The following is a 25,450-nucleotide window of genomic DNA, read 5'->3' as shown; positions in this document are numbered from 1 at the left end:
TCTGCTGCTGCACAGTTTGTGTTGGTCATCCTCTAGTCCTTCATCAGGGGTCACAGGACGCTGTTGGCTGGATGTTTTTGGTTGGTGGACTGTTCTCAGTCCAGCAGCGACACTGAGGTGTTTAAAAACTCCAGCAGCACTGCTGTGTCTGATCCACTCAGACCAGCGCAACACTAACTGTAGAACTACAAAGTGCAGCTATACAGTAAGTGGAACTGATAAAGTGGACAGTGAGCGTAGAAACAAGGAGGTGGTCAGGATGTTACGCCTGATTGATGTCTTTCAACACATTTAGTGGTAATTCACTGAATACGCTGTACAATGATTAAAATGTGCCAAATGGTTGCATATTAATGAAACGTGTCACTTTCAGTGTATTATTATAATTATGATTATAATAATGATGATGATGGTTATTATTATTAAGCGCCGTCAAGTCGGTTCGGACAGATGGTGTTTCTCCAGAATGTCCTGTCTGTTGTTTGGCTTTTTAGCCCTGTAAATGACTTCTTGTTGGCTGTCCTCTTCCTCTTTTACCTTCAACTGTTCCAACTGTCTTCTCCAATTAACTAGTTCTTCTCAAAATATGTCCAAAATAAAGGAATTGGAATTGGTTAACTGGGCTTCGAATGAGATGTGAGACTTGATTTGGTCAATGATCCATTTGTTTGCCGTCCAAGGTACGCATAAAAGTCTTCGCCAACACCAAAGTTCACAGGCATCAATATTTTCCCTGTCCCATTTATTTATTGTCCAGCTTTCACATCCATAAAGAACCACAGAAACAACCACAGCCTGGACAATCCTGATCTTTGTAGTAGACATAAACCGTAATACATATAAATTTTGAAGAGCTTTTCAAGTTCCTTCATCCTTGTTCTGGTAAGTGTCAGCCTTTTGTCGTATTTCTCAACTGCTGGATCCTAAAGTTGGTAAAAGCTGCCCACCATTTCTACATCTTCTCCAACAATGGTCTCATAACCCCAATCTTCGTCATATCCCGGCCCATCTTTTCACTTTGTTCTTTAAATGTTCCTTATAAGAGTCTTCAGTCGTTGTTCTATGAGTGCTGTGTCATCCACTTAGGCCCAATCCCATTTCTTCATTTTACCCCTATCCCTTGTTTTCAAGTGTCACCCTAAGTGGTTGAAATCTTGCCTCTGAAATGAGGCCCTCAAATAAAAGAGCATCACTTCATTAACAGCTACCAGCGCTGCTCTGTAGGCGACCCTGCCCGTCTGCAGGGACAGCAGAGGAGGGGAAAGTTCAGCTCCTCACTGCTGGGCTTTAGTTACATTTAGGGCACCATACACCTTCAAAGAGGGGGGCAATTATTCATTATCGCCCCCCACTAATTCTTCAGTGATATGAAGCTGAAGTCAGATATTCTACAGCTACTTATTGGAATTTCCCGTTCCACCTTAAATGGTGCAGCAGTTACATTCTGGCGCTTCTTTGAGGTGGAACAGGAAAGTTAGCTAGCTAGCTACCAAGACATTAGCATGCCATTGGCTATTTTTATGCTTGTTATGAAGAAAATGACCATAATACACTGAAATGACATGAAACTAGGGTAATACAGTGGTTTTTTAATGGAGAAAATTCTCACGTCTGTAGGTTTCTTTGGTCCATTGTGCTCCATCTCGCCAGTTTCTCTTTTTTCCATCATAACACTGTGTGTGTGTGTGTGTGTGTGTGTGTGTGTGTGTGTGTGTGTGTGTGTGTGTGTGTGTGTGTGAGAGATGGTAGGAATGCATGTTTTATTATATCTTATTTCCTACATGTATATTCCTGTAACCAAAACCAAATACCTTGTATGTTAACCTGGCCAATAAAGCTTGATTCTGATTCTAAAACATGTTCTAGTGTCTTGCTCTTAGTATTTCAATCTACTTTCTGCGTAAGTTATTACTGAATAATTATTGACAAGACAAGTGATTCCAAACCTTTGAATGGTTGTGCAACTCATCACAACTTCCACTTTGGTCCAAATGTATGACAGTGGCAGTGGTAACGTATTTTGTAAGTAGTGCTGTAAATATTTCTGTTATTTCTATTTTTCAAATACTGCAGATACCTCAAACTATCCCCGTATTGACCCGCGAGATCTCCGTCTTTCCACACGTATGAGGCGTCGGTCGTAGTGGAGGCTGAAGCAGGCACATTTTCCTCAGCTGACAGAGTTCGGTTGTCCACAAGGTGGCATCTCTTCGCATCTCCACCCTTTTTCATCTGCTCCTTCACCATGATCTCCAGCATTGATTTCAGCGGGTGTTCTTCAGACTGGAGAAAGTGCAGACAAGAAGGTGAACCTAAACAGATTCTTATTATCTTGGATATAAGCAACTTCATCACTAGAAAAGCTCTTACCTTATTCTTTTTATAGAGACTCTCCAAGTGAAGTATTCGGCGCAGATCTGACCTGTTGTTGATGCTTAAGTTGGTTCGCGGAAGCTCCTCGTCCATACAAGCAATCGTTTTCTTCAGACCCTACAAAATTACGTTTGTATATTCAGTCATTGGGCAAGCACAGCTAATGTTAACACTATAATAACACAGATAATAGACATTGAAGTACAACTTCATTTCCAAAAAAAGTTGGGATGCTGTGCAGAATGTAAATAAAAATAAGATGCACTAATGCCCCCCTAAACCATCATGAATACTGGCTATTGAACTGCGCACGGATAACAAGCTGAGTGGTCTTTAGCAAAGAGGACACAGTGTCCATGATTTCCAAAAAGATTTCCAAATGATTCATTGAATGTCTGACCACAGGACACTTTTCTACTTCACCTCCCTTCACCTTCCTTTTCAAATGAGCTCAGGCCCAGAGAAGGTGGCAGCGTTTCTGGATCCTGTTTATATTTGGGTTCTTCTTTGAGTTTTAACAGCGTTTGTGGACGCAGTGATGAACTGTGTTCACAGTCAGTGGTTTTCAGAAGTGTTTCTGAGCCCGTGCAGTGATTTCCACTACAGAGTCATGTCTGATTTTAATGCAGTGCTGCCTGAGGGCCCAAAGATCACGGCCAGCAGATACTGGTTTTTGGCCTCGTCACATTTTGGAAATGGGGTTGTATAATGTTAGAATAATAAAGGAAAAGGAATTTCTGTCTTGCATGTTAGGTGCTCAGCAGAACCCCAGCAAACAGGAAAGAATAGGGACAAACATGATATCAGTATATATTTACTTAAAATATATATACAAGAATTTGAGAGATCTTTAGATTTGGCTGATATTTACTGATGTATTTATTCTTCTCCAGAAGTGCAGAATGTTTAGGTGATGCTGGGCTGCTGTGCAAAAATATCTGCATTTTATTCATATTACCGCATTTTAACCCTTTACAAATAACAGTTAAAGTGCTCAAAAGTAACTTAGGGCCACCTTTATCATCGTTTATTTTTTCAGAATGATTTAATTTGTTAATGTACTGTAGATACTGTACTTTACCATTTAAATCATTTTTGCTATTTTATTACTCATCAGTCAATACTTTCCATTAGAGCAATAGAAAGCTAAAGGATGTTCATCTAACCCCCTTATTGTACTTCAGATAAACATATACAAAGTTCAAAACCTAAAAAAAAACATGAATACTGAGATGAACTAACCTGACAAATAAATATTGTCTCTTGGTGATAAAATGTCTGGGAGGAAGATTTCCGATACACTGAAAATTCCAAAGTCAAGAGTGAAAAATGTACTGAGGTGGTGGAAAGAGACCTGCCACACTCTGGCCATCCAAAAGAGAACATTCAACAAGCCTGGCTGAGCTGCAGATGTGCAAACTCATGCACTCCATGCCTAGAAGGATTCAAGCTGTCATCCAAAAGAAGATATATGCAAGATACTGACCTCCATAAAGGAAAGAGATGCTGACGTTTGTCCTGCTGATGTTTCGGCACCTTTTCCTGCCTTACTTGAGCTTTTGGATGATTATAATAACCATTGTAAGTTTCAGTTAGTAAACCTGGCCGTTACTGCTGACTACAACTTTTCTGATGGACATAAATGTACAAGTAATGTATTATTATATTATAAGTAATAAGTAATGAAGATATAAACTGTACTCGTGAGATTGACTCAGGACTACATGTGAGCACTGCTTATCTCTCTGTAATGCTAATCCAGATCAATGTAGATGTCAGAAATGTTTGTATCAGTATCAGCAGACATATACATGACAAATATCAGATTCAGCCAAATACTTAAGAATTTAACTAAACCTTGTATCTCCAAAATGAAAACTTTACAGTGTAAGTCAATGGAACCAGAATTTTCTCGAAATCGTTTTGGGCCGTTTCTTTTCGTCCACTATAAAACGCAACAGCCACTTTCAAATTATAACAAAAACTGAAAAACGACAATAACTGAGATATGAGGTTTTCTTCCAACAGCAGTGATATGCTTGAACTATGGCTTTCCATCAATGCTCTTCAGCACATTGCATGCAATTACACATTATCACCAGAGAGGTCTCCAAATCCCCAGAACTTACGTAGTGCAGCTTTGATGTCCATCAGACATCACAACGGGGAAAAAAATGATCTAAGTGACCACAGAACGACTGTTGGGGCGAGACATGGTGGACTGTGTACTTCATAAACTGCTGGTCTCCTGGGATTTTTATGCAGAACAGCCACTAAAGCTTACACAGAATGGTGCGAACAACATCCAGTGAGCAGCGGTTCTGTGGGCATAAATGCTTTGTTGGTGAAAGAAGGAGAATGACCGGGTGTAGGGAATGTTTTCTTGCCACACACTAGGACTCCTAATATCAGCTGAGCATCCTTTCAATGCAATGGCCTCTCTCAGCATTGTTGATGAACATGTGGCTTTTGACACTTCACCACCTCCTAATGGATGCATCCAGGATGATAATCATGCACAGTTTTAAAGGGGTGGCCAAGGTGGCCAAGAACGCTCCTGAAATATGACTGGCCTCCCCAGATGACATCCCAAAGTTTCTGTCACATTACTGGCTTCCAACTCGCTATGGGGGAGGGTGGATGTTTACCAGCGGTGGACGAAGCACACAAACCATGTACTTGAGTTAAAGTAGAGACCCCCAAGGTAAAATGTTACTACAGTAAAAGTAGAAGTTCCTCCCTTTAGACCTCCACTTGAGTAAAAGTACTAAAGTATTTACCTTCAAATGTACTTAAGTATAAAGTAAAAGTACTAAAAGAGTAATTCTGGCTCTGATGTCCTGTTATCATTTTTATAACAAGACTGGCTTCATGAACTCATTTCAGGTGAAAGTCCTCCAGCGTCTCTCTTGGTAAACCAGTCTTTTAATAGAACGTCATTAATTAGTGACGCTGACGTCTATTAAAATGATCAGAAGCACAAAACACTGAAGGTAAACAGTTTCCATCAGGGAGAACCGAGTGGCTCTGAAATCACTTTTTACACACAAGCAAAGTTTCAGTTTCAGATTTATTTACAACTTAGTTCCAAGTTTAAGTTGAATAAAAACTGGCTTTAAACTCAGGATCACAGATGAGCTCCTTTACTATGTTGATCTGTAGGCGTCTGTTCATAAACATAAACCAGCCCAAACTCATTTACTATAAAATGAAATGGTGTTTGTAGAAATTCAGAAAAAAGCCGCGTCAGTCTCGACTGCATATGTGGACATATTTCTATATTGAGCTCTATTTACACAAAGTTAGGTTAGTTCATCATTTATGTTGAACAGACTCTCCCAAAGTTTTACGCTGCTGCGCTGACGTTGAATCGCGTGCTGCACTGGGTCGGTATGACCAACAGGTCAAAACCAGCTCTAAACAAAGTGACCGCTGGGCCCTGATTGGTGCTCTGGCTTTGCGCTTCTTTCGTTTTGACATGTTACGTTTTTATACACACAGAAACCAAAAGGAACGACAGATTTCTCAGAATGTAGGAGGAAAAAGTCGGATATTAGACTCTGAAATGTAGTGGAGTGAAAGGAAAAAGACGCCCAGAACGGAGAAACTTCAGTACAGATACACCAAAAATACTAAAGTACAGAAACTAATTACATTTACTAAGTTACTGTCCTGCCCTGCGATGGACTGGCGACCTGTCCAGGGTGCATCCTGCCTTCCGCCCAATGACAGCTGGGATAGGCTCCAGCACCCCCCGCGACCCTGAGGGAGAAGCGGCTTAGAAAATGTGTGTGAGTGTGTGTAGTTATTGTCCACCACTGGTGTTTACACCTTTAAGAGGAGAGTTGTTTTGCTATCTATGATCTGTGACTGGTTTAACAACCGTCCAACTCCCCTCACCCCCATACAGCCGTCCTGCCGAAACCCCCTGCCATCCCTGATGATAATGCACCTTGTCACAAGTCACCTTTAACTGGTCCTATGACCACAGCAATGGGTTCGGAATAATTCTGTGGCCTCTCTAGTCAGTAGATCTGAACTCAACAGGTGAACGGTCACGTCAGCATGGAGCAGGATATCTAGCGGATGTTTCCAGAACCTTTGTGAATCCATGCCATGAAAAAACCCAGGCTGCTCCGAGAACAAAGTTGGAGTCATTCCCAGCATTTGATTGGTGTTCCTAAGAAAGTGTCCGGATGATGTATGTTGCTAGAGATTATTTCATTCTCCATAGTAAATGTCTACAGAGCCCCCAAGGTGACGTGGTGATTATTTAAGCAGCAGAACCCGAGAGGGAGTGTGTTATCATGAAATAACATCCCGGCTGTGATCTGGTGGCCGTAGATCATCACAGCTGTGATGTTATTGGTGATAACTCACTCCTCGAGTGTCTCTACTGCTTTAATACAGTTAAATAAATACAGTAAGAAGTTAATAAACTGGCCGTGAACGCCGCGTTTAATATGTTTTAATGTTCAGCTCCTTCATTTACATTTACAGCATTTGGCTGACGCTCTTATCCAGAGCGACTTACAATTTGATCATTTTTACACAGGTAGGCCAAGATGGTGTTAGGAGTCTTGCCCAAGGACTCTTATTGATATAGTGTAGGGGGCTTGCACTGGCGGGGATTGAACCCCAATCTACAGGATAGAGGTGTTAACCACTACACTACACCAAATTATAGCTCCTTAACGAGCAGCTTGTTGCTACGTCAGAGTAACGAGCTCCACCCACTCGCTGCACAGCTAGCAGTTCGTTCTCCAGCTCCTTACACTGAATTCCCAAACCGTCGTCACCACTGAGCAGCTTTTCAGTCGGCAGCTGAGACAGAAGAACAGCTGAACAACCTGGAATCAGCCAGAAATGAACCCAACACCATTCGCCAGATGTGTCTGATCTTCAGAGTCGGACCAAATCAGACTGAGCCATAAAACTGACCCAAAATCAGGTTCAGCTCAGCTTGGTCAGTTTCTCCAGATCAGTATTAATGTTGTTTTGTTCCAGCCGGTCTGTAAAGCTTCTTACAGCCTGTTTAGTTTGCCGAATGGTGTTGGGTTAATTTCTGGCTGATTCCAGGTTGTTCAGCTGATCTTCTGTCACAGCTGCCGACTGAAAAGCTGCTCAGTGGTGACGACAGTTTGGGAATTTAGTGTCGTCTCGTCTTCAGAGTCGGACCAAATCGGCTGTCGGTCAGATGTGATCATAACAGTGTCCGTTTTCTGTTTGGGGCAAAGTAAGAAGTAAAAACATTCAAACAGCTTGAGCGTCTCCTACAGCTGTCAAAGTCGTTGCTTAGCAACGGCGTCTCAGTGGAGTGGCACAGTGTTGGTGAAAAACCTGTGATGTTACGCTGAAACAACAGCACAGTGAGAGCACCTCTCAACCAATCAGCTCTCGTGGCCGGAACCAAGGCGTAGCCACAAATTCTTATATGGAGGCCACATGTTAGGTTTCACATAAATTGTGCCCTCAATATAACACTTCATGGCCTCAATATGAAAATATCCACCGGGTCCCTTTAGGGGGTCTGCAATTGCTCAATAATGATGACACAAACAGATCAGGTGCTGCAAGAAATGTGAATTTAACTTAGAAGGTTGGAGTTTCTCTGCTGCCGCTATTTTTGTCTGAAATTGCTAAATTCCTGAGTTTTGCTGGCTAAAACAATGAAGTACTAATGTTGCAGCATTACTGAAGCATAACAACAGTAAAGAGAATGTGTGACTTACAGGAACCAGACCCCAGAAAACGACTTTGGAGAAGGTGGTGGGGAAGTTAGCCAGCTTGGTTTGTCCTCAAACCTCTCCCGTTCCACCTTAAATGGTGCAGCAGCTACATTCTGGCGCCCCAAGCCTGGCTAAATTTAAGGTGCAAAGGCAGAATTCGAACAGGAATCTGCAGAAAGGGAAACCTGCTGACTTCAGTTAAGTCTCTAGCTTGGGCCCTGTCGAGAAAAGGCACTAAGCACGGTTAGGTCACCCACCTTTCGACTGAGATATTCTCGTACAAGAGCTGCCGCGACCTCTTCCACATCTTTCCTCATGATGACTGACTGACTTCGCTGACCAAGTGGAGAAACACTGACAGACAGGAGGTGAATCAGCCTGGCTAGCTTAGCTAACGTGGCTCAACTGGGCAGCTAAAACACAGAAGAAGTGAGCTAATATATTTCCATATAATCTTTTCATGTGGAAAGAAAGCGGTAAGGCTTGGTTTAACAGCATATACATTCAGCCTTTCAGCACTTTTGACACAACATCTAACGTTGCGCTGCCTGTACGAGCGTATAACTCACCAAGCCACCAAGGCAGCTAACGTTAGCTCGCTAATGGGCTGCTTATCCCGCCTCCTGTCCTGTGATTGGCTAGTATGCCAGATCCTGTGCTAGGATTGGCTAGTCGGGCTCACAAGCAGTCCGCCGATTGGACGGTTGAGAAGTCGCTCAAATCACTATGGCAACCTTAGAAAACAAATGCAACGGAGCGGTTGTAAACAGAAAGCGAGCAGGTTTGTAGCCCCGTTAACTTACATCACATTGTATTGTGTTGTTCTCTGTTATCCGCACGGAATACGAACATAGCAGACTTTCCGTGATAAACACCCTCTTGCTGGTGGTTCAGACCGGATAACGATGTGTTTTTGTGCAGCAGCAGCTCCACCTTGCGGCTGAAACAGGTCTCTGATGAACGTCTTTTAGACCAGTCAGGCAGAACATCATGTCCACCTCCTTGTTTCTACCCTCACTGTCCACTTTATCAGCTCCACTTACTGTATAGCTGCACTCTGTAGTTCTACAGTTACAGACTGTAGTCCATCTGTTTCTCTGATACACTGTTACCCTGTTCTTCAGTGGTCAGGACCCCCATGGACCCTCACAGAGCAGGTACTATTTGGGTGGTGGATCATTCTCAGCACTGCAGTAACACTGACGTGGTGGTGGTGTGTTAGTGTGTGTTGTGCTGGTCTGAGTTAATTAGACACAGCAGTGCTGCTGGAGTTTTTAAACACCTCAGTGTTGCTCCTGGACTGAGAACAGTCCACCAACCAACAGCGTCCTGTGGGCAGCGTCCTGTGGGCAGCGTCCTGTGGGCAGCGTCCTGTGGGCAGCGTCCTGTGACCACTGATGAAGGACTAGAGTCTGACCACCACAAGCTGTGCAGCAGCAGATGAGCTGTCGTCTCTGACTTTACATCTACAAGGTGGACCGACGAGGTAGGAGTGTCTAATAGAGTGGACAGTGAGTGGACACAGTGTTTAACAACTCCAGCAGCACTGCTGTGTCTGATCCACTCACACCAGCGCAACACACACTAACACACCACCATGTCAGTGTTTCTGCAGTGCTGAGAGTGACCCACCACCCACATAGTACCTGCTCTGTGAGGGTCCATGGGGGTCCTGACCACTGAAGAACCAATGTTCAAGTCCTTTTGACTATGATGGCTTTTATGACAGCTACACATGCACGATTGTCAGGATTCCCATTTTCCCTGTAGCTCCTGCTTCTTCACTTATTTTCCTTTGACGAGAATGTCCTTAATCAAGGGGATCATCTTCTACCTGATCTCAGAAATATCTCCCCAGAAATGAGTGGCTTGTTCTGTTCTGTTTTGACTGGACATTAAACGAAGGAAGGGTGGTCTCAGCGTTTTGCCCAATACTGTATCGCTGTATGGTTGGAAGGTGCTTCGCTGAAATGAGTGCAGTAAGTGATCCGTGCTGTGAAAATGACACACGACAGTTGGGTTTTTATTCGTTTTATTATAAGTTTACATATCACAAAGATTTCTCCTATCCTAAAGTCACTTTTTTGCAAACCTCAGCAGAGTCTTCATAAACTACGCACAGAAATCTGCTTCACGTAACATAGAAACACATGGGGGAAGTGTGAACAGTGACGTCATGAAGTGGGAATCAGAGCTGTGCTGAAAACGCAACTGCTGTTCTTACACCTTCTTTAACGTAAAGAAAAGCTCAGCCAGAAAGAAACTGCCAACGTATTACTGGGAAATACGGATCGACACAGATGTTAGAACATTTCTGTTCACTCTCAGAAATAAAGGTACTAAACTGTCCCTGGGGCAGGACCCCTCTTGTCACTTGGGGGGGGGGGGTCCCCTCAAGGGTCCATCTCAGTACCTTTAGTCAGGGAACATAAATGAACTATATTCCACTGAAATGATATTTGGTAACACTTTACTGTGGGGTGCTGTTCATAAGGCTACATGACACCTACATAAGGTTGCCGTTACAACTGACATAACCCTACATAACTGTTTATAAATGCTTGTTCCAATAAATGCAATTCACTATAACGGTTACATTTCCTAATTTTGATCAAAGTCAGCTAAAGTAGCCTTCATGACAGATGAAGCCTGGTGTAATAAGCATTTATAAACAGTTATGTAGGGTTATGTCAGTTGTAACGGCAACCTTATGTAGGTGTCATGTACCCTTATCAACAGCACATGAACATGCTTATTACACCAGGCGTCATCTGTCATGAAGGCTACTTTAGCTGACTGAGCAAAATTGGGAAATGTAACCATTATAGCGAATAGCGCTTACTGGAACAAGCATTATAAGCAGGTATGTAGGGTTATGTCAGTTGTAATGACAACCTTATGCAGGTGTCATGTAGCCTTATGAACAGCACCCTACAGTAAAGTGTCACCTGATATGTTCTAAGCTGTCCTGACTTCACACACCTCATCTGTTCCCCAGGCTTTTATTTTACTGTTCTGTTTTAGAACCTTGGGTTATGAAAAGGTACAAATAGGAACTTTTCACCTGGAAAAACTGATTTAAGCATCACAATCAGACCCGAAAACCACTGTAGAACCTTTGAGGGAACATTTACACTGTTTGTACCTTGAAGAGCGAAAAATGTGCCAGCGCAGAACCTTTATTTCCAACAGTGAACTGATGTGAGAGCACTAGGAGGCCTTGAAGTAGGAGGATGCCTTTCTGAATAGTGGTTGGCCGTGATAAATGAATTTGATGTGTTGCTTTGATTTCTTTTAATCAGATGAGTAAAGCTTCCTTTATAGCACTCTTATAAATGATGGTTCTTCCAGGGTTCTTTAGTTAAGAAAATGGTTCTGTATCAAACTATGAACACTCAAAGAACCATTCGCATGATTAAAGAGTCCTTTGCCTCTTGAAATTGTTCATCTTCAGATTGATGGAGAGCGTGCTGTAGATGGTTCTATATAGAACCCTTCTTAATAAGGTTCTGCATACAACCATGAACACTCAAAGAACAGTAGATGGTTCTATTTAGCATCTTTTTGAAAAGGGTTCTGTTTGGCACCAAAAATGGTTCTTCTGTTATTATGATGTTAGGCTTGTTACAACAGGTGAACCCCTTTGGTGCCAAATAGAACCCTTTTCAAAAAGATGCTATATAGAACCATCTACAGCACATTCTCCATCCGTCTGAAGACGTCTTTGGATGATTAAATGGTTCTTTGCATCATTAAATTGTTCTGCTTCAGATTGATGGAGAGTGTGCTGTGCATGGTTCTATGTAGAACCCTACTGAAAAGGGCTCTATATAGCACCAAAAAGGTTCTCCTTTTGTTACAATGTTAAGCTTGTAACAATTGAAGAACCCTTTTTGGTGCCATATAGAACCCTTTTCAGAAAAGTTATATATAGAACCATAAGGGTTCTTTACATCCTTAAATCGCTCTTCTTCAGATTGATTCAGAACGTGCTCTAGACGACTCCACATAGAACCTTATTGAATAGGGTTCTATATAGCACTCGGAAAGGTTCTTCTATTCGGACAACGTCAAGCTTGTAACAATAGAAGAACCCTTTTTGGTGCTACATCGAACCCTGTCCAAACAGGTTCTACATGGAACCATAAAGGTTCTTCGCGTCCTTAAATTGCTCTTCTTCAGAGTGATGGAGAATGTGCTGCAGAGGGTTCAATACAGAACCTTATGGAAAAGGCTTCTATACAGCCCCAATAGAAGGGTTCTTCTATTGTTACAATGCTAAATAGAACCCTTTTTCGAAAAGGTTCAATATAGAACCGTCTTCAGCACATTCTCCGTCAGTCTGAAGAACCAGTTCACCGTAGCAAGGAAGCCTTTAATGATACAAATGCTTCTTGGAGTGTTCATGGCTGTACATAGGACCATTTTCTTGACTAAAGAACCCTTGAAGAACCGTCTGTGGATGTCCAGCTGACTCATGTTAACACATGAGAAACAGTCTGAGTTTTTAAGTGAAAATGAATGTCTTAGAAGTGTTATAACAGCTCGTGGGGACAGTTTGTCTGTTTTGGCACAAATTCATCCCAAACACTTAAAAGTTGCCGACAGCGAGTGCAGCCTTCGCATGTAAACAACGTCTTGCACTTCATCGCCGAGCGTATATTCTTGGAGGAATGGTGAAAAAAATACAGCTCACTTCCTCTGCGGTATTTTTTATTATTATTTTTGGCCCTACTGTGAAATATGAACTTATTACAAAAGGAAAAACCAGAAAAAGAAGACAGGGGAAAGTTCCGGAAGGGGGGAAAGGAGCGCGTCAGTAGTCCTCCGCTGGAAAAAGAGAGACAGACAGAGAGAGAGATAAATGGACAGTCATGAGCCTGAGGCAGAGGAACCAGGCAGGTGAGGATGAGGGCATGCAGTCCGCTTGCTGTTAGTACGAGGTGGAGAGAAACGAGCGTGCTGCAGGCCCGGCACCAGAACCAACCCAAACCATGAGCAGGACCGCTTACATCCACTGGAAGAGGGTCCAGCGCGCAAAGGGCCTCATGGTAGACTAAGTGGCCAAAAGTCTGTGGACACCTCCAGCTATTTCTACTGAAATGAAGGGTGTTAATAGTGAGTTTGCCTCTCTTTGCTGCAGCAACAGCCTCGACTCTTCTAGGAAGGCTTCACACTGCACACATAAAAAGGTTCTTCCGGGGTTCTTTAGTAAAGAACATGGTTCCATATAGAAGCACGAGCATTCAAAGAACACATTCCATGATCAAAAGCTCCTTTGCATCATGAACGGATTCTTCAGATTGAGAATATGGTGTAGATGGTTCTACGTTGAACCTTTATGAAAGTGGTTCAACATAGCACCAAAAACGGGTTCTGCTATTGTTGACATTGTAACTATAGAAGAACCCTTTTTGGTTATATAGAACCATCACATTCTTCCTCAATCTGAAGAAGAACAATTTAATGACGCAAAGAACCTTTTAATCGCACAGAGGGTTCTTTGAGTGCTTATAGTTGTATATAGAACCAATTCTTTGATTGGGAATGCGCTGTCGATGGTTCTATATAGAACGTTTTTGAAAATGGTTCTGTGTAGCACCAAAAAGGGTTCTACTTCCATTGTCACCATGTTAGACTTGTTACAATAGAAGAACCATTTTTGATGCCAAATAGAACCCTTTTCAGAAATTTAGAACCATCGACAGCACATTCTCCATCAGTGTGAAGAACGCCTTTAATCATGGAAAGTGTTCTTTGAATGTTCATTGTTCTATATAAAACCATTTTTTTGACGGAGAAGGTGCTGTAGATGGTTCTACATAGCATTTTTTCGAAAAAAGGGTTCTATCTGGCACCAAAAAGGGTTCTTTTGTTGTTACGGCGTCAGGCTCTTTACAGCAGAACCCTTTTTGGTGCCAAACGGAATTTTTCAAAAATATAGAACCATCTACAGCACATTCGATGCCAGGAACCCTTTAATCATGGAAAGGTTTCTTTGAATGTTCATGGTTCTATTTAGAATGGTCTTCGTTACTAGAGAACCCTTGAAGAGCCATCGTTTTTAAGTGTGTAGATGTTGGAGCATTGCTGTGAGAAGTTGATTGAGCGTTAGTGAGGTCGGGTGCTGATGTTGGATGGTCAGTTCTGGATCACAGACTCATCCCAGAGGTGTTGGATGGAGCTCCATCACTCCACAGAACCCAGTTCCACTGCTCCACAGCCCAGTGCTGGGGGGCTTCATAACTTTATATAAGTTAGTCTTTATTGGAGCCCAGATGCATTTGGACGTATAGTGTTTATCTGTAAGTCGTAACGTCTACCAATCAAAATCTCTGCGCTGCTGCTGGTGGTTTCTTCAACATGTGACTGAGCTGGATTGCTGGATTGCTTGGAAGCTGCAATTTCAAATCGTCTGATATCCATATTGGTGATGTTATCAAACAGAATCATGCCCCAACAGTATGTGTGGCTACTCTATGTAGCTACAGCAACCTAGAACAGAGGTTCTCAACTCTAGTCCTGCTTAGTACAGTTCCAGCTGTTCCCTGCTCATTCACACCCCATCCAACTCATGGAAGTCTTATAATTAGCTGCAAAGTTGGATCAGGTGCACCTGAGCTGGAGCAGAGAATCCTTAAAACAGTGGATTCCCAGAGCTGAGAACCCCTATCATAGGGAACCCGACTAAATTAGAGGAGGCATCAAAGGAGCTGCCACAATAAAAGTGTGTGAAATTGGCCATAATACCCTTTCAGAGATGTCATTCATATTTATTATAGTTAGTCAAAATGACACATAACCTAATTTAAGCATTTGTATTAAATATTATTAATAAAGACACAACAGATTAATAAGAAATTCGACTGATTTTTCACATTTCTATATAATTCAGTGGTTGAGATGTAAACAGAGTCATTCAGAGTGGTTTGGTGTGAAATAGTTAATTGTAGAAAAACTTAGACTCGAATTTCTTCACAGTGTTTACATCAATCGGGCAGAACATCCTGACCACCTCCTTGTTTCTACCCTCACTGTCCACTTTATCAGCTCCACTTACTGTATAGCTGCTCTCTGTAGTTCTACAGTTACAGACTGTAGTCCATCTGTTTCTCTGATACTCTGTTACCCTGTTCTTCAGTGCTCAGGACCCCCATGGACCCTCACAGAGCAGGTACAATTTGGGTGGTGGATCATTCTCAGCACTGCTGTAACACTGACGTGGTGGTGGTGTGTTAGTGTGTGTTGTGCTGGTCTGAGTGGATCAGGCACAGCAGTGCTGCTGGAGGTTTTAAACACTGTGTCCACTCACTGTCCACTCTATTAGACACTCCTACTTTGTCTCTCCACCTTGTAGATGTAAAGTCAGAGACGACAGCTCTGTGAGGGTCCATGGGGGTCCTGACCGCTGAAGAACAGGGTAACAGAGAATCAGAGAAACAGATGGACTACAGTTCAAAGTTTGGACGCCCCTGGTCAAATTACATGCTATACTGAAGTTATTACATCCTCACTTAAATTAACATAACAAACTGTAATTAACATGAATTTAGTGCACAATTTCTAGTTCTTTTCTTTCAAAACCATTTCAAACAGTGTCTCAGGCATCAGGTAGGCTCTCCATCAATCTGAAGAACCATTTCCTGTTGTTAAGAACCATTTTATTGTGCAAAGGGTTCTTTAGGTGTTCATGGTTCCATCTAGACCCATTTTCTTTTCAAATTTCTTTCCATTTCAAGACCATCTTTTTTAAGGTGTACATGTGTTTTTATATATAATGTTTTTGATGGCAAAATAGTGGGAAATCTTTAAAAAATTAAGTTTTCTTTGGGAACTATTTTGCCGTATAACACCCTGCACGTATGCCTCCACCAGGAATGGATTTATAAAATTTTAGGTAAAACAAAATATCCCTAAACTATTGTAAAACAACAATAGACAATAGTCTCTGACATCAGGCAGTGTATTCATCACCAGTTACCCTCCATTGAGAATAATTCCATTTTCCATAAGTGCTGCCTGGGCAGGGCAGGAACATCATCAAGGACGTTTCCCATCCTAACCAGGAATTTTTACCCTCCTCCCATCTGGCAGGTGTTACAGAAGCCTATGCTTCCGCACCAGTGGGCCCAGGAAGAGCTTCTTCCCTGAGGCTGTGACCCTGCTGAACTTCACACCGTCACTTTAACTGCTTCTTTGCTCTCACTGCACTGTAACTGTACTTTATATCCTAGTTTATAACTGCACTATTCATATTTGCACAGTCTATTACTGCACTATTGATATTTGCACAGTCTATAACTGCACTACTGATATTTGCACAGTCTATTACTGCACTATTCATATTTGCACAGTGTATAACTGCACTATTCATATTTGCACAGTCCATAACTGCACTATTGATATTTGCACAGTGTATAACTGCACTATTGATATTTGCACAGTCTATAACTGCACTATTCATATTTGCACAGTCTATAACTGCACTATTGATATTTGCACAGTCTATAACTGCACTATTGATATTTGCACAGTCTATTACTGCACTACTGATATTTGCACAGTCTATAACTGCACTATTCATATTTGCACAGTCTATTACTGCACTACTGATATTTGCACAGTGTATAACTGCACTATTCATATTTGCACAGTCTATAACTGCACTATTCATATTTGCACAGTCTATTACTGCACTATTGATATTTGCAGTCTATTACTGCACTATTGATATTTGCACAGTCTATAACTGCACTATTGATATTTGCACAGTCTATAACTGCACTATTGATATTTGCACAGTCTATTACTGCACTATTCATATTTGCACAGTCTATTACTGCACTACTGATATTTGCACAGTGTATAACTGCACTATTCATATTTGCACAGTCTATTACTGCACTATTCATATTTGCAGTCTATTACTGCACTATTGATATTTGCACAGTCTATAACTGCACTATTGATATTTGCACAGTCTATTACTGCACTATTCATATTTGCACAGTCTATAACTGCACTATTGATATTTGCACAGTCTATAACTGCACTATTGATATTTGCACAGTCTATTACTGCACTATTCATATTTGCACAGTCTATAACTGCACTATTGATATTTGCACAGTCTATTACTGCACTACTGATATTTGCACAGTGTATAACTGCACTATTCATATTTGCACAGTATTACTCCACTATTGATATTTGCAGTCTATTACTGCACTATTCATATTTGCACAGTCTATAACTGCACTATTGATATTTGCACAGTCTATTACTGCACTACTGATATTTGCACAGTCTATTACTGCACTATTCATATTTGCACAGTCTATAACTGCACTATTCATATTTGCACGGTCTATTACTGCACTATTCATATTTGCACAGTCTATAACTGCACTATTCATATTTGCACGGTCTATTACTGCACTATTGATATTTGCACAGTCTATAACTGCACTATTGATATTTGCACAGTCTATTACTCCACTATTGATATTTGCACAGTCTATTACTGCACTATTGATATTTGCACAGTCTATAAGTGCACTATTGATATTTGCACAGTCTATTACTCCACTATTGATATTTGCACAGTCTATTACTGCACTATTGATATTTGCACAGTCTATTACTGCACTATTGATATTTGCACAGTCTATTACTGCAATACTGATATTTGCACAGTCTATAACTGCACTATTGATATTTGCACAGTCTATTACTGCACTATTCATATTTGCAGTCTATTACTGCACTATTGATATTTGCACAGTCTATAACTGCACTATTGATATTTGCACAGTCTATTACTGCACTATTCATATTTGCACAGTCTATAACTGCACTATTGATATTTGCACAGTCTATAACTGCACTATTGATATTTGCACAGTCTATTACTGCACTATTCATATTTGCACAGTCTATTACTGCACTATTCATATTTGCACAGTCTATAACTGCACTATTGATATTTGCACAGTCTATTACTGCACTACTGATATTTGCACAGTGTATAACTGCACTATTCATATTTGCACAGTATTACTCCACTATTGATATTTGCAGTCTATTACTGCACTATTGATATTTGCACAGTCTATAACTGCACTACTGATATTTGCACAGTCTATTACTGCACTATTCATATTTGCACAGTCTATAACTGCACTATTCATATTTGCACAGTCTATTACTGCACTATTCATATTTGCACAGTCTATAACTACACTATTCATATTTGCACGGTCTATTACTGCACTATTGATATTTGCACAGTCTATAACTGCACTATTGATATTTGCACAGTCTATTACTCCACTATTGATATTTGCACAGTCTATTACTGCACTATTGATATTTGCACAGTCTATAAGTGCACTATTGATATTTGCACAGTCTATTACTCCACTATTGATATTTGCACAGTCTATTACTGCACTATTGATATTTGCACAGTCTATTACTGCACTATTGATATTTGCACAGTCTATTACTGCAATACTGATATTTGCACAGTCTATAACTGCACTATTCATATTTGCACAGTCTATTACTGCACTATTGATATTTGCACAGTCTATAAGTGCACTATTGATATTTGCACAGTCTATTACTCCACTATTGATATTTGCACAGTCTATTACTGCACTATTGATATTTGCACAGTCTATTACTGCACTATTGATATTTGCACAGTCTATTACTGCAATACTGATATTTGCACAGTCTATAACTGCACTATTCATATTTGCACAGTCTATAACTGCACTATTCATATTTGCACAGTCTATAACTGCACTATTCACTACTTCCCACCTCACTGTACACTCTCTACTCACTCTGTATGTATGGATATTACTGCAGAGACAGTACTGATCTTCTGCCGTCTGAACTGAGCTGAACCACATCACTATATCTCCTCTTTAATACACACTGTGTAAAATATCATAACTACCACTGTAACGACACACACTGTAAAACTGATGCAACTCTGAGTTAGTCATGTCTATAATATGTGCCTTTAGTTTACCTCATACCACTCAGTGCCTGCTATCATGTAAATACAACAAATCTGTCTCATATGCCATGAAAATATGCAAATAGAGATATTTTTATTTTATTTCTCTTGTACTTTAACTTCTATCTGTGTCTATATGTGTTGCTACTGAAACACTGCAACTTCCCTTTCTGTCTGTCTGTCTGTCTGTCTGTCTGTCTGTCTGTCTGTCATATTATGCTTGCATATCTATATTCTTTTACCACTGTACCTTCCTTCAGCACATATCATTGGCTCTGTACCTTTCTGTGAGGGAGCTTTTAGAGATAATAGGACATCTGGTTCCCATCACCACCACTGTGAACTTTTCTGACTCAGTGACTGACTCGGTTACTCACACCAAACCACTTGGGATGACTTTACTTACATCTCCACGATTGAGTTAAGCAGAAGTTTTGAAAAATCAGTGGAATTCCCATTTAAATCAGTAATGATTGTTGTTAGTAGGGTATGAAGAGGGAGTTGGTGTGGCAATAACCCCCTGACGCCAGGCCTGGCACGCGGTGGGTTAGTGGAGCACAGCGGCTGCTTACTTTCGATGGTGAGGATGCAGGTGCTGGCGGCCGTCCCCCGGCTGTTCACGGCCTTGCACATGTACTCTCCCTCGTCCTCGGGGAAGGTCTCGGGCAGGTAGAGGCAGTACGTCTCCCCTCTCTCTATGTACTGATAGTCCTCAGAGTCCGGCAGCATCTCGCCCTCGAACCACCAGGTGACCTCCGGCTTGGGCTCTCCCGTGATCTTCACTGTAAACCGGACAGGCTCAGAGTCCACCACGGACTGGTTCTTCAGAGGCTTCTTGAACCATGGGGCGCCTGACCTGCCCTGGTCTTCTTCGTCCTCGTAGGCCGCTGAGCCATTGACGATGCTTCCCTCGTCCTCTTCATCATCCTCCCTTTTCTGACAAGACACACGACAAAGCGTTTCACGTTTTGTGATCGACCCAGGAAAAACAAAAGGGCAAAGCAAAGTGGTACACCCCACGCAGCTCTGGTCATGCATTAACCGCCCCATGCATTAACAGCGTCATGCACAAACAGCAGTGTCCGAAGGAGTCCGGCGATTAGCTCTTAAACAAAGCAGCCCAGGAGAGGTTTACTTTTTGCAGAGCGGCGTCGATCTCCTGCTGCTCAAACTGCATCCTCTGCAGCTTCTGCTCCTCAATCCTCCTCCTCTCCTCTTCTTCCCTCGCTTTGGCCATCTGTTCGAACCGAGCGCGCATGTCCACTTTCTGTTTAAACGGAGCGTCCTCCACTTTGACGGGACTTCTTTTGTCTTCGTCCTCGTCCTATGGGGCATAAAACCACAGACTGTCTATTGTGTCCGTCCACGAAACAACTACAATGAGACGACCTTTGTTACGTTTTGATTCAGACGTGGCTCTTATTTCAGCGCTAAGCGAGAAATCCCGCTGGCTCCTACCTCCACGCAGCGCTCGGCTTCTCTCTCTTTGATCTCCTCATCTACAGCTTTCCTCCTCGCTCGCTCCTCCTCGATCTTCTTCTGAATCTCCTCCTCAGTCAGCTGCTTGATCTTCTCAAACTTGACTTTCAGGTTCTTGGCCTGGATTGAGCCGGTTCTCTTCAGCTTGGTCAGCTCTTCGTACTCTGTGCTCACCACCTCCGTGGTCTCGTTGATCTCCTCCTGAAGGCCACAGTACAGTACAGTTGGACAACAATGCATACATGTTCTGAAGTGCAGCACAGACTATGTATTTTACCTGTTTTGTATGAAAGCATACCATAATCCACTGAAGTGATATTTGGTAACACTTTACTATAGGGTGCTGTTCATAAGGCTACATGACACCTACATTAGGTTGTCATTACAACTGACATAACCCTACATAACTGTGTATAAATGCTTATTACACCAGACGTCATCTGTCATAAAGGCTACTTTAGCTGACTTTGATGAAAATTGGCAAATGTAACCTTTATAGCGAATGACGCTTCTTGGAACAAGCATTTATAGGCAGTTATGTAGGGTTATGTCAGTTGTAATGACAACCTTATGTAGGTGTCATGTAGCCTTATGAACAGCACCCTACAGTAAAGTGTAACCTGATATGTTCTAAGCTGTACTGGCCCCACACACTCCGTCTCCTCTCCAGGCTTTTATTTTACTGTTCTGTTTTAAAACATTTGGTTATGAAAAGGTATAAATACGAACGTTTCACCTGGAAAAACTGATTTAAGGTTCATAATCAGACCTGAAAACCACTGCTGCACCTTTGAGGGAGCATTTATACTGTTTGTACCTGTTTGTGTTGCAGGGGGTGGGGCTAAAACACCTGAACTCAAGAATTAGGAGGTTTTACGCAGACCTTTGGCCATATGGTGTATATATAATATGATATAACATACATTTTTCTCAATTTATTAAATTTAAATTTATTATTGACACCTGCACCAAGAGGAACGACTTCATAAAGATTCTGATTCTAATCCTGAAATATGCTTTAATTTAAATACAGCTACTCATCAAACACTTCTACATTTCTGTGTAAATGAAATGTCAATATTATAAACAGTACAGTACAGTAGAAAGCCAGGCCTGAGCTGTGGAGCAGTGGAACTGTGTTCTCTGAAATGACAGAGTTCCATCCAATACCTTTGAGATGATCCAGAACTGACCATCCAACATCAGTACCATGACCTCACTGACGCTCTCAAGGCAGTCAAATCATCACAGTATCAAATCAAACCCTTGATTTCCAGGGAAAAGCTGGACATGCAGAGCACATCAGCTTCCATTCGGTGACTTTGAGAGCTCAGCTACCTTGAGGGCATTTAAACCGCATGTTAATCAGTCTCGATGTGGTTGGTGCACAGTGCTCACCTCTCCCATCTCCTGCCGCAGCTGCTCAAACTGTTTCTTCTCCATTTCCATTTTTTCACGCCGTGCCTCCTGCTTCCTCTTCCTCTCCTCCTCCTCCTTCATCCTCATCATCTCTTCGAAGTTGATTTCCAGTTTCCCAGGATGCATTGCTTCCTGTGACTCACTCCTCACCAGGCCTTCGTCGGCCTCATCCAGAACCTGCAGGCGCAACAGAACACAAAGGAATAATTATTCTGTTCGTGTAATGTCACTCATGCAGTTTCATGCAATTTAAAGGGGAATTCCACCCGTTTTTTCAAAATGTCTGAAAAATTAAACGATTGAGATGTAAACAGAGCAGTTCAGAGCGGTTTGGTGTGAAATGCTCCATTCTAGAGAAACTTACAGAGTCAGAACTGTTCACAGTAGTTTTGATAGGAACCTGATGTCCACCTCTAAAAGCTCCTCACAGAAGGTTCCTACATGAATAATGAATTGTGAATTCACAGCCTGATGACTGAGACTCTCGTTATTTTATGATAGTTTAGTTTTTTTTTTTTGTTACCTAAAATATTTTTTAAAATCCTTTCACGGTGGAGAAATACATAGCAGGGCGTTGTGAGGCAAAATAGTTCACAAAGAAAATGTAATTTTTCAGATTGTCCAGTATTTTACCATCAACATTCCATAAAAAAAATGTCTATATTTGTGTTGTAGACACGGCGATCCCTGGTTCCCATCACCACCACTGATCTCCTCTGTAAGGCATCTGACTTAATTCCACATCAAGCCAATGTGAAGGACTTTTCTTGCATCTTAAACACTGAATTGTGCAGACATTTTGAAACATCAGTGGAATTCCCCTGATCAGTTTCAACTGTGCATGCAGCACCTGTCAGCCTTGGACTTGAAACTGTGAATCTTAGAAAGCAAAATCAATATATAGAATCACACAAACATGAGTTTGATTTACAACCTCAATTCCAAAACAGCTGGAATGCTGTGTAAAATGTAAATAAATGTAAATAAAACCAGAATGCAATGATTTGCGAATCTCACAGACCCATATTTTATTCACAGCAGAACATAGAACACATATCAGATGTTGAAAGTGAGACATTTTACCATTTCATGAAGTTGATCACAGCAACTCATCTCAACAAAGTTGGGACAGGGGCAACAAAATGATGGAAAAGTAAGTGGTACTAATAAAAAAAAAACAGAAGCAATTAGCAACTAACTCACATGACTCTCAGAGGTTCACCAATCTATGAAAATCTGCGACTAAAAATTGTGGAACAATTTCAGAGAAATGTTCCTCAACAAAAAATTGTGAAGACTTTGAATATCCCACCACCTACAGTGCATAATATCATCAAAAGATTTAGAGATTCTGGAGAAATCCCTGTAGGCAAGGGACAAGGTTGACGGTCCGTACTGGACGCTCATGATCTTCGGGCACTCAGGCGGCACCTCATTAAAAACGGGCATGATTCTGTACAGGAAATCATTGCTTTGGCTCAGAAACTCTTCCAGAAATCATTGTCTGCGAACGCAGTTTGCAATCCACAAATGCAAGTTAAATCCAGAAACACTGCCATCTTCTCTGGGCCAAAGCTCATTTTAAATGGACTGAGGTAAAGTGGAAACTGCTCTGTGGTCAGATTAATCAAAATTTGAAATTCTTTTTGGAAACCACAGACGCCATGTCCTACGGACTCAAGAGGAGAGGGGCCATCCAGCTTGTTATCACAGTGAAAGCCTGCATCTCTGATGGTCTGGGGCTGCATTAGTGCCTATGGGCAGCTTACACGTCAATGCTTTCGAACATATGATGTTCGAACACGTCAGTTTTCGAACATCATATTCTGCCATCCAGATGGCGTCTTTTTCAGGTAATATATTTCATTGTATTTTTCAGAAAGACGATGCTAAACCACATACTGCATCCATCACAACAGCATGGCTTCACAGTAGAAGAGTCCAGGTGCTGAACTGACCCACCTGCAGTCCAGATCTTTCACCAATAGAAAACATTTAGCTCATCATGAAATGAGAAACCCAGCAGGAAGAGCCAGAACTGAGCAGTTAGAATCCTACATCAGACAAGAATGGGACAACATTCCTCTCCCAAAACTCCAGCAGTTGGTCTCCTCACTTCCCAGACATTTACAGACTGGACTGTTAAAGAAGAGGGGATGCTGTACAGCGGTGGACACGACCCTGTGCCAACCTTTTAGAGACGTGTTGCTGCCATCAAGTTCTAAACGAGTTAATGTTTTTCATGAAATGGTAAAATGTCTCACTTTCAACGTCTCATATGTGTTCTATGTTCTATAGTGAATAAAATATGGGTCTATGAGATTTGCAGGTGTTATGGGACGGCAGGGAGGCAGACCCAAGTGCAGAACTGAAACCCAGAAAAAAGAAGAGTAAGGAGATATAGGGGGGCAACGAAGCGCGTGTCTAACGTTGCTAGTGATGCTCAAACCACCGCTGAAATGGTCGGCAGTCCGCGGCACTACCGCTGCGCCACTGGGGTGCACAGGAGACCACGGGTAAAGCACCTCAAGGAAGGCAGAAATGAGGGGGCAGGAAAGAATGGCAAACCAAGGAAACACCAAACACAGCATCCTCAAACAAAGGCTGAGTTAGAGAAAGGTGAAACAATAGATGAACAGAAAACAAGACACTTCCTCTGTGATTGTGAGAGGAAGGTCAGTTGTAGGTTTAGCCAGTTTGCCCTTCAAGGAGCAAACACATTTTTTCATGGCTTGGATTTTTTATTTTTTTTTTGAGGCAATTTCTTTTCTTTTCAAAGACTAGGTACCATACTGGTCACCCCTCTACAAAGGTGTGACAAACAGTTCACAAGTGTGTCAGGTTAGTCTGATTAGTCCATGGCGCCTTGCCACCGATGCCCTCTGCTGGCAGCAGGTGGTGCAGGCTGGACCCTTATAGCAGGTCATTGCATTCTGTTTTAATTTACATTTATTTACATTTTACACGTTTTTGGAATTAGGGTTGTATAAATGACAGTCATTATTATAAAACATTACTTATTCTATTCAACACTATTCATGCCTGTTTTCTACGGATGTGCCTAAAATGGGCTTCCTGTGCACCTTTTTTGCAGAACTAAGTGAGAGTTCCCGGATTTGCCTGAATTGTCTGAATTTCACAGTGTAACAATGTTCATTTGAAAGGATTCCTTACTTCTCCTTCTCCAAACGGGGTCATATTTTCCTGATCCTGGGATGGGCTCTTTGAAGACACAATTCAAAAAAGCAGAACAGAGAAGCATTGCAGGAACGCCATTTGAGCACACTTTCATAATCATGTGTTCATCTACATTACTGATCTGCTGGATCAATAGTCTTCTACTGGTGTTAAGACAGTAATCAGGTAATACAGTGTTAGCTGGGAAATGTCTAACGTGTGCTCAGATGATGAGTTATGA

The 25,450-nt window shown here is 41.7% G+C and overlaps 2 protein-coding genes across 6 annotated transcripts in view; both read right to left on the bottom strand.

Moving 5' to 3' along the window:
• Positions 1-9,007, bottom strand: part of mindy4 (MINDY lysine 48 deubiquitinase 4) — a 36,151-nt gene extending 27,144 nt beyond the window's left edge. The window contains exons 1-4 of one of the 3 annotated variants that reach the window (XM_017722376.2): positions 8,360-8,686; positions 8,106-8,271; positions 2,371-2,490; positions 2,078-2,283 (exon numbers count right to left, since the gene is read on the bottom strand). In XM_017722376.2, the coding sequence (XP_017577865.2) occupies positions 2,078-2,283; positions 2,371-2,466 (302 nt within the window). In that variant the 5' untranslated portion in view covers positions 2,467-2,490; positions 8,106-8,271; positions 8,360-8,686. Of the gene's footprint in view, positions 1-2,077; positions 2,284-2,370; positions 2,491-8,105; positions 8,272-8,359; positions 8,687-8,905 lie in introns of those variants that run through there. The other 2 variants (XM_037535617.1, XM_017722374.2) reach the window with 2 other exon arrangements.
• A 3,791-nt stretch (positions 9,008-12,798) lies between these two features.
• nexn (nexilin (F actin binding protein)) overlaps positions 12,799-25,450 on the bottom strand; it is a 32,826-nt gene continuing 20,174 nt past the window's right edge. Inside the window, exons 10-15 of one of the 3 annotated variants that reach the window (XM_017722377.2) lie at positions 25,207-25,254; positions 22,012-22,209; positions 20,593-20,814; positions 20,270-20,458; positions 19,707-20,070; positions 12,799-12,932 (exon numbers count right to left, since the gene is read on the bottom strand). In XM_017722377.2, the coding sequence (XP_017577866.1) occupies positions 12,919-12,932; positions 19,707-20,070; positions 20,270-20,458; positions 20,593-20,814; positions 22,012-22,209; positions 25,207-25,254 (1,035 nt within the window). In that variant the 3' untranslated portion in view covers positions 12,799-12,918. Of the gene's footprint in view, positions 12,933-19,706; positions 20,073-20,269; positions 20,459-20,592; positions 20,815-22,011; positions 22,210-25,206; positions 25,255-25,450 lie in introns of those variants that run through there. The other 2 variants (XM_017722379.2, XM_017722380.2) reach the window with 2 other exon arrangements.

This window comes from Pygocentrus nattereri, chromosome 28 (assembly GCF_015220715.1).
Source record: "Pygocentrus nattereri isolate fPygNat1 chromosome 28, fPygNat1.pri, whole genome shotgun sequence".
NCBI lineage: Eukaryota > Metazoa > Chordata > Actinopteri > Characiformes > Serrasalmidae > Pygocentrus > Pygocentrus nattereri.
This window is presented reverse-complemented; position numbering and strand designations above follow the sequence as displayed.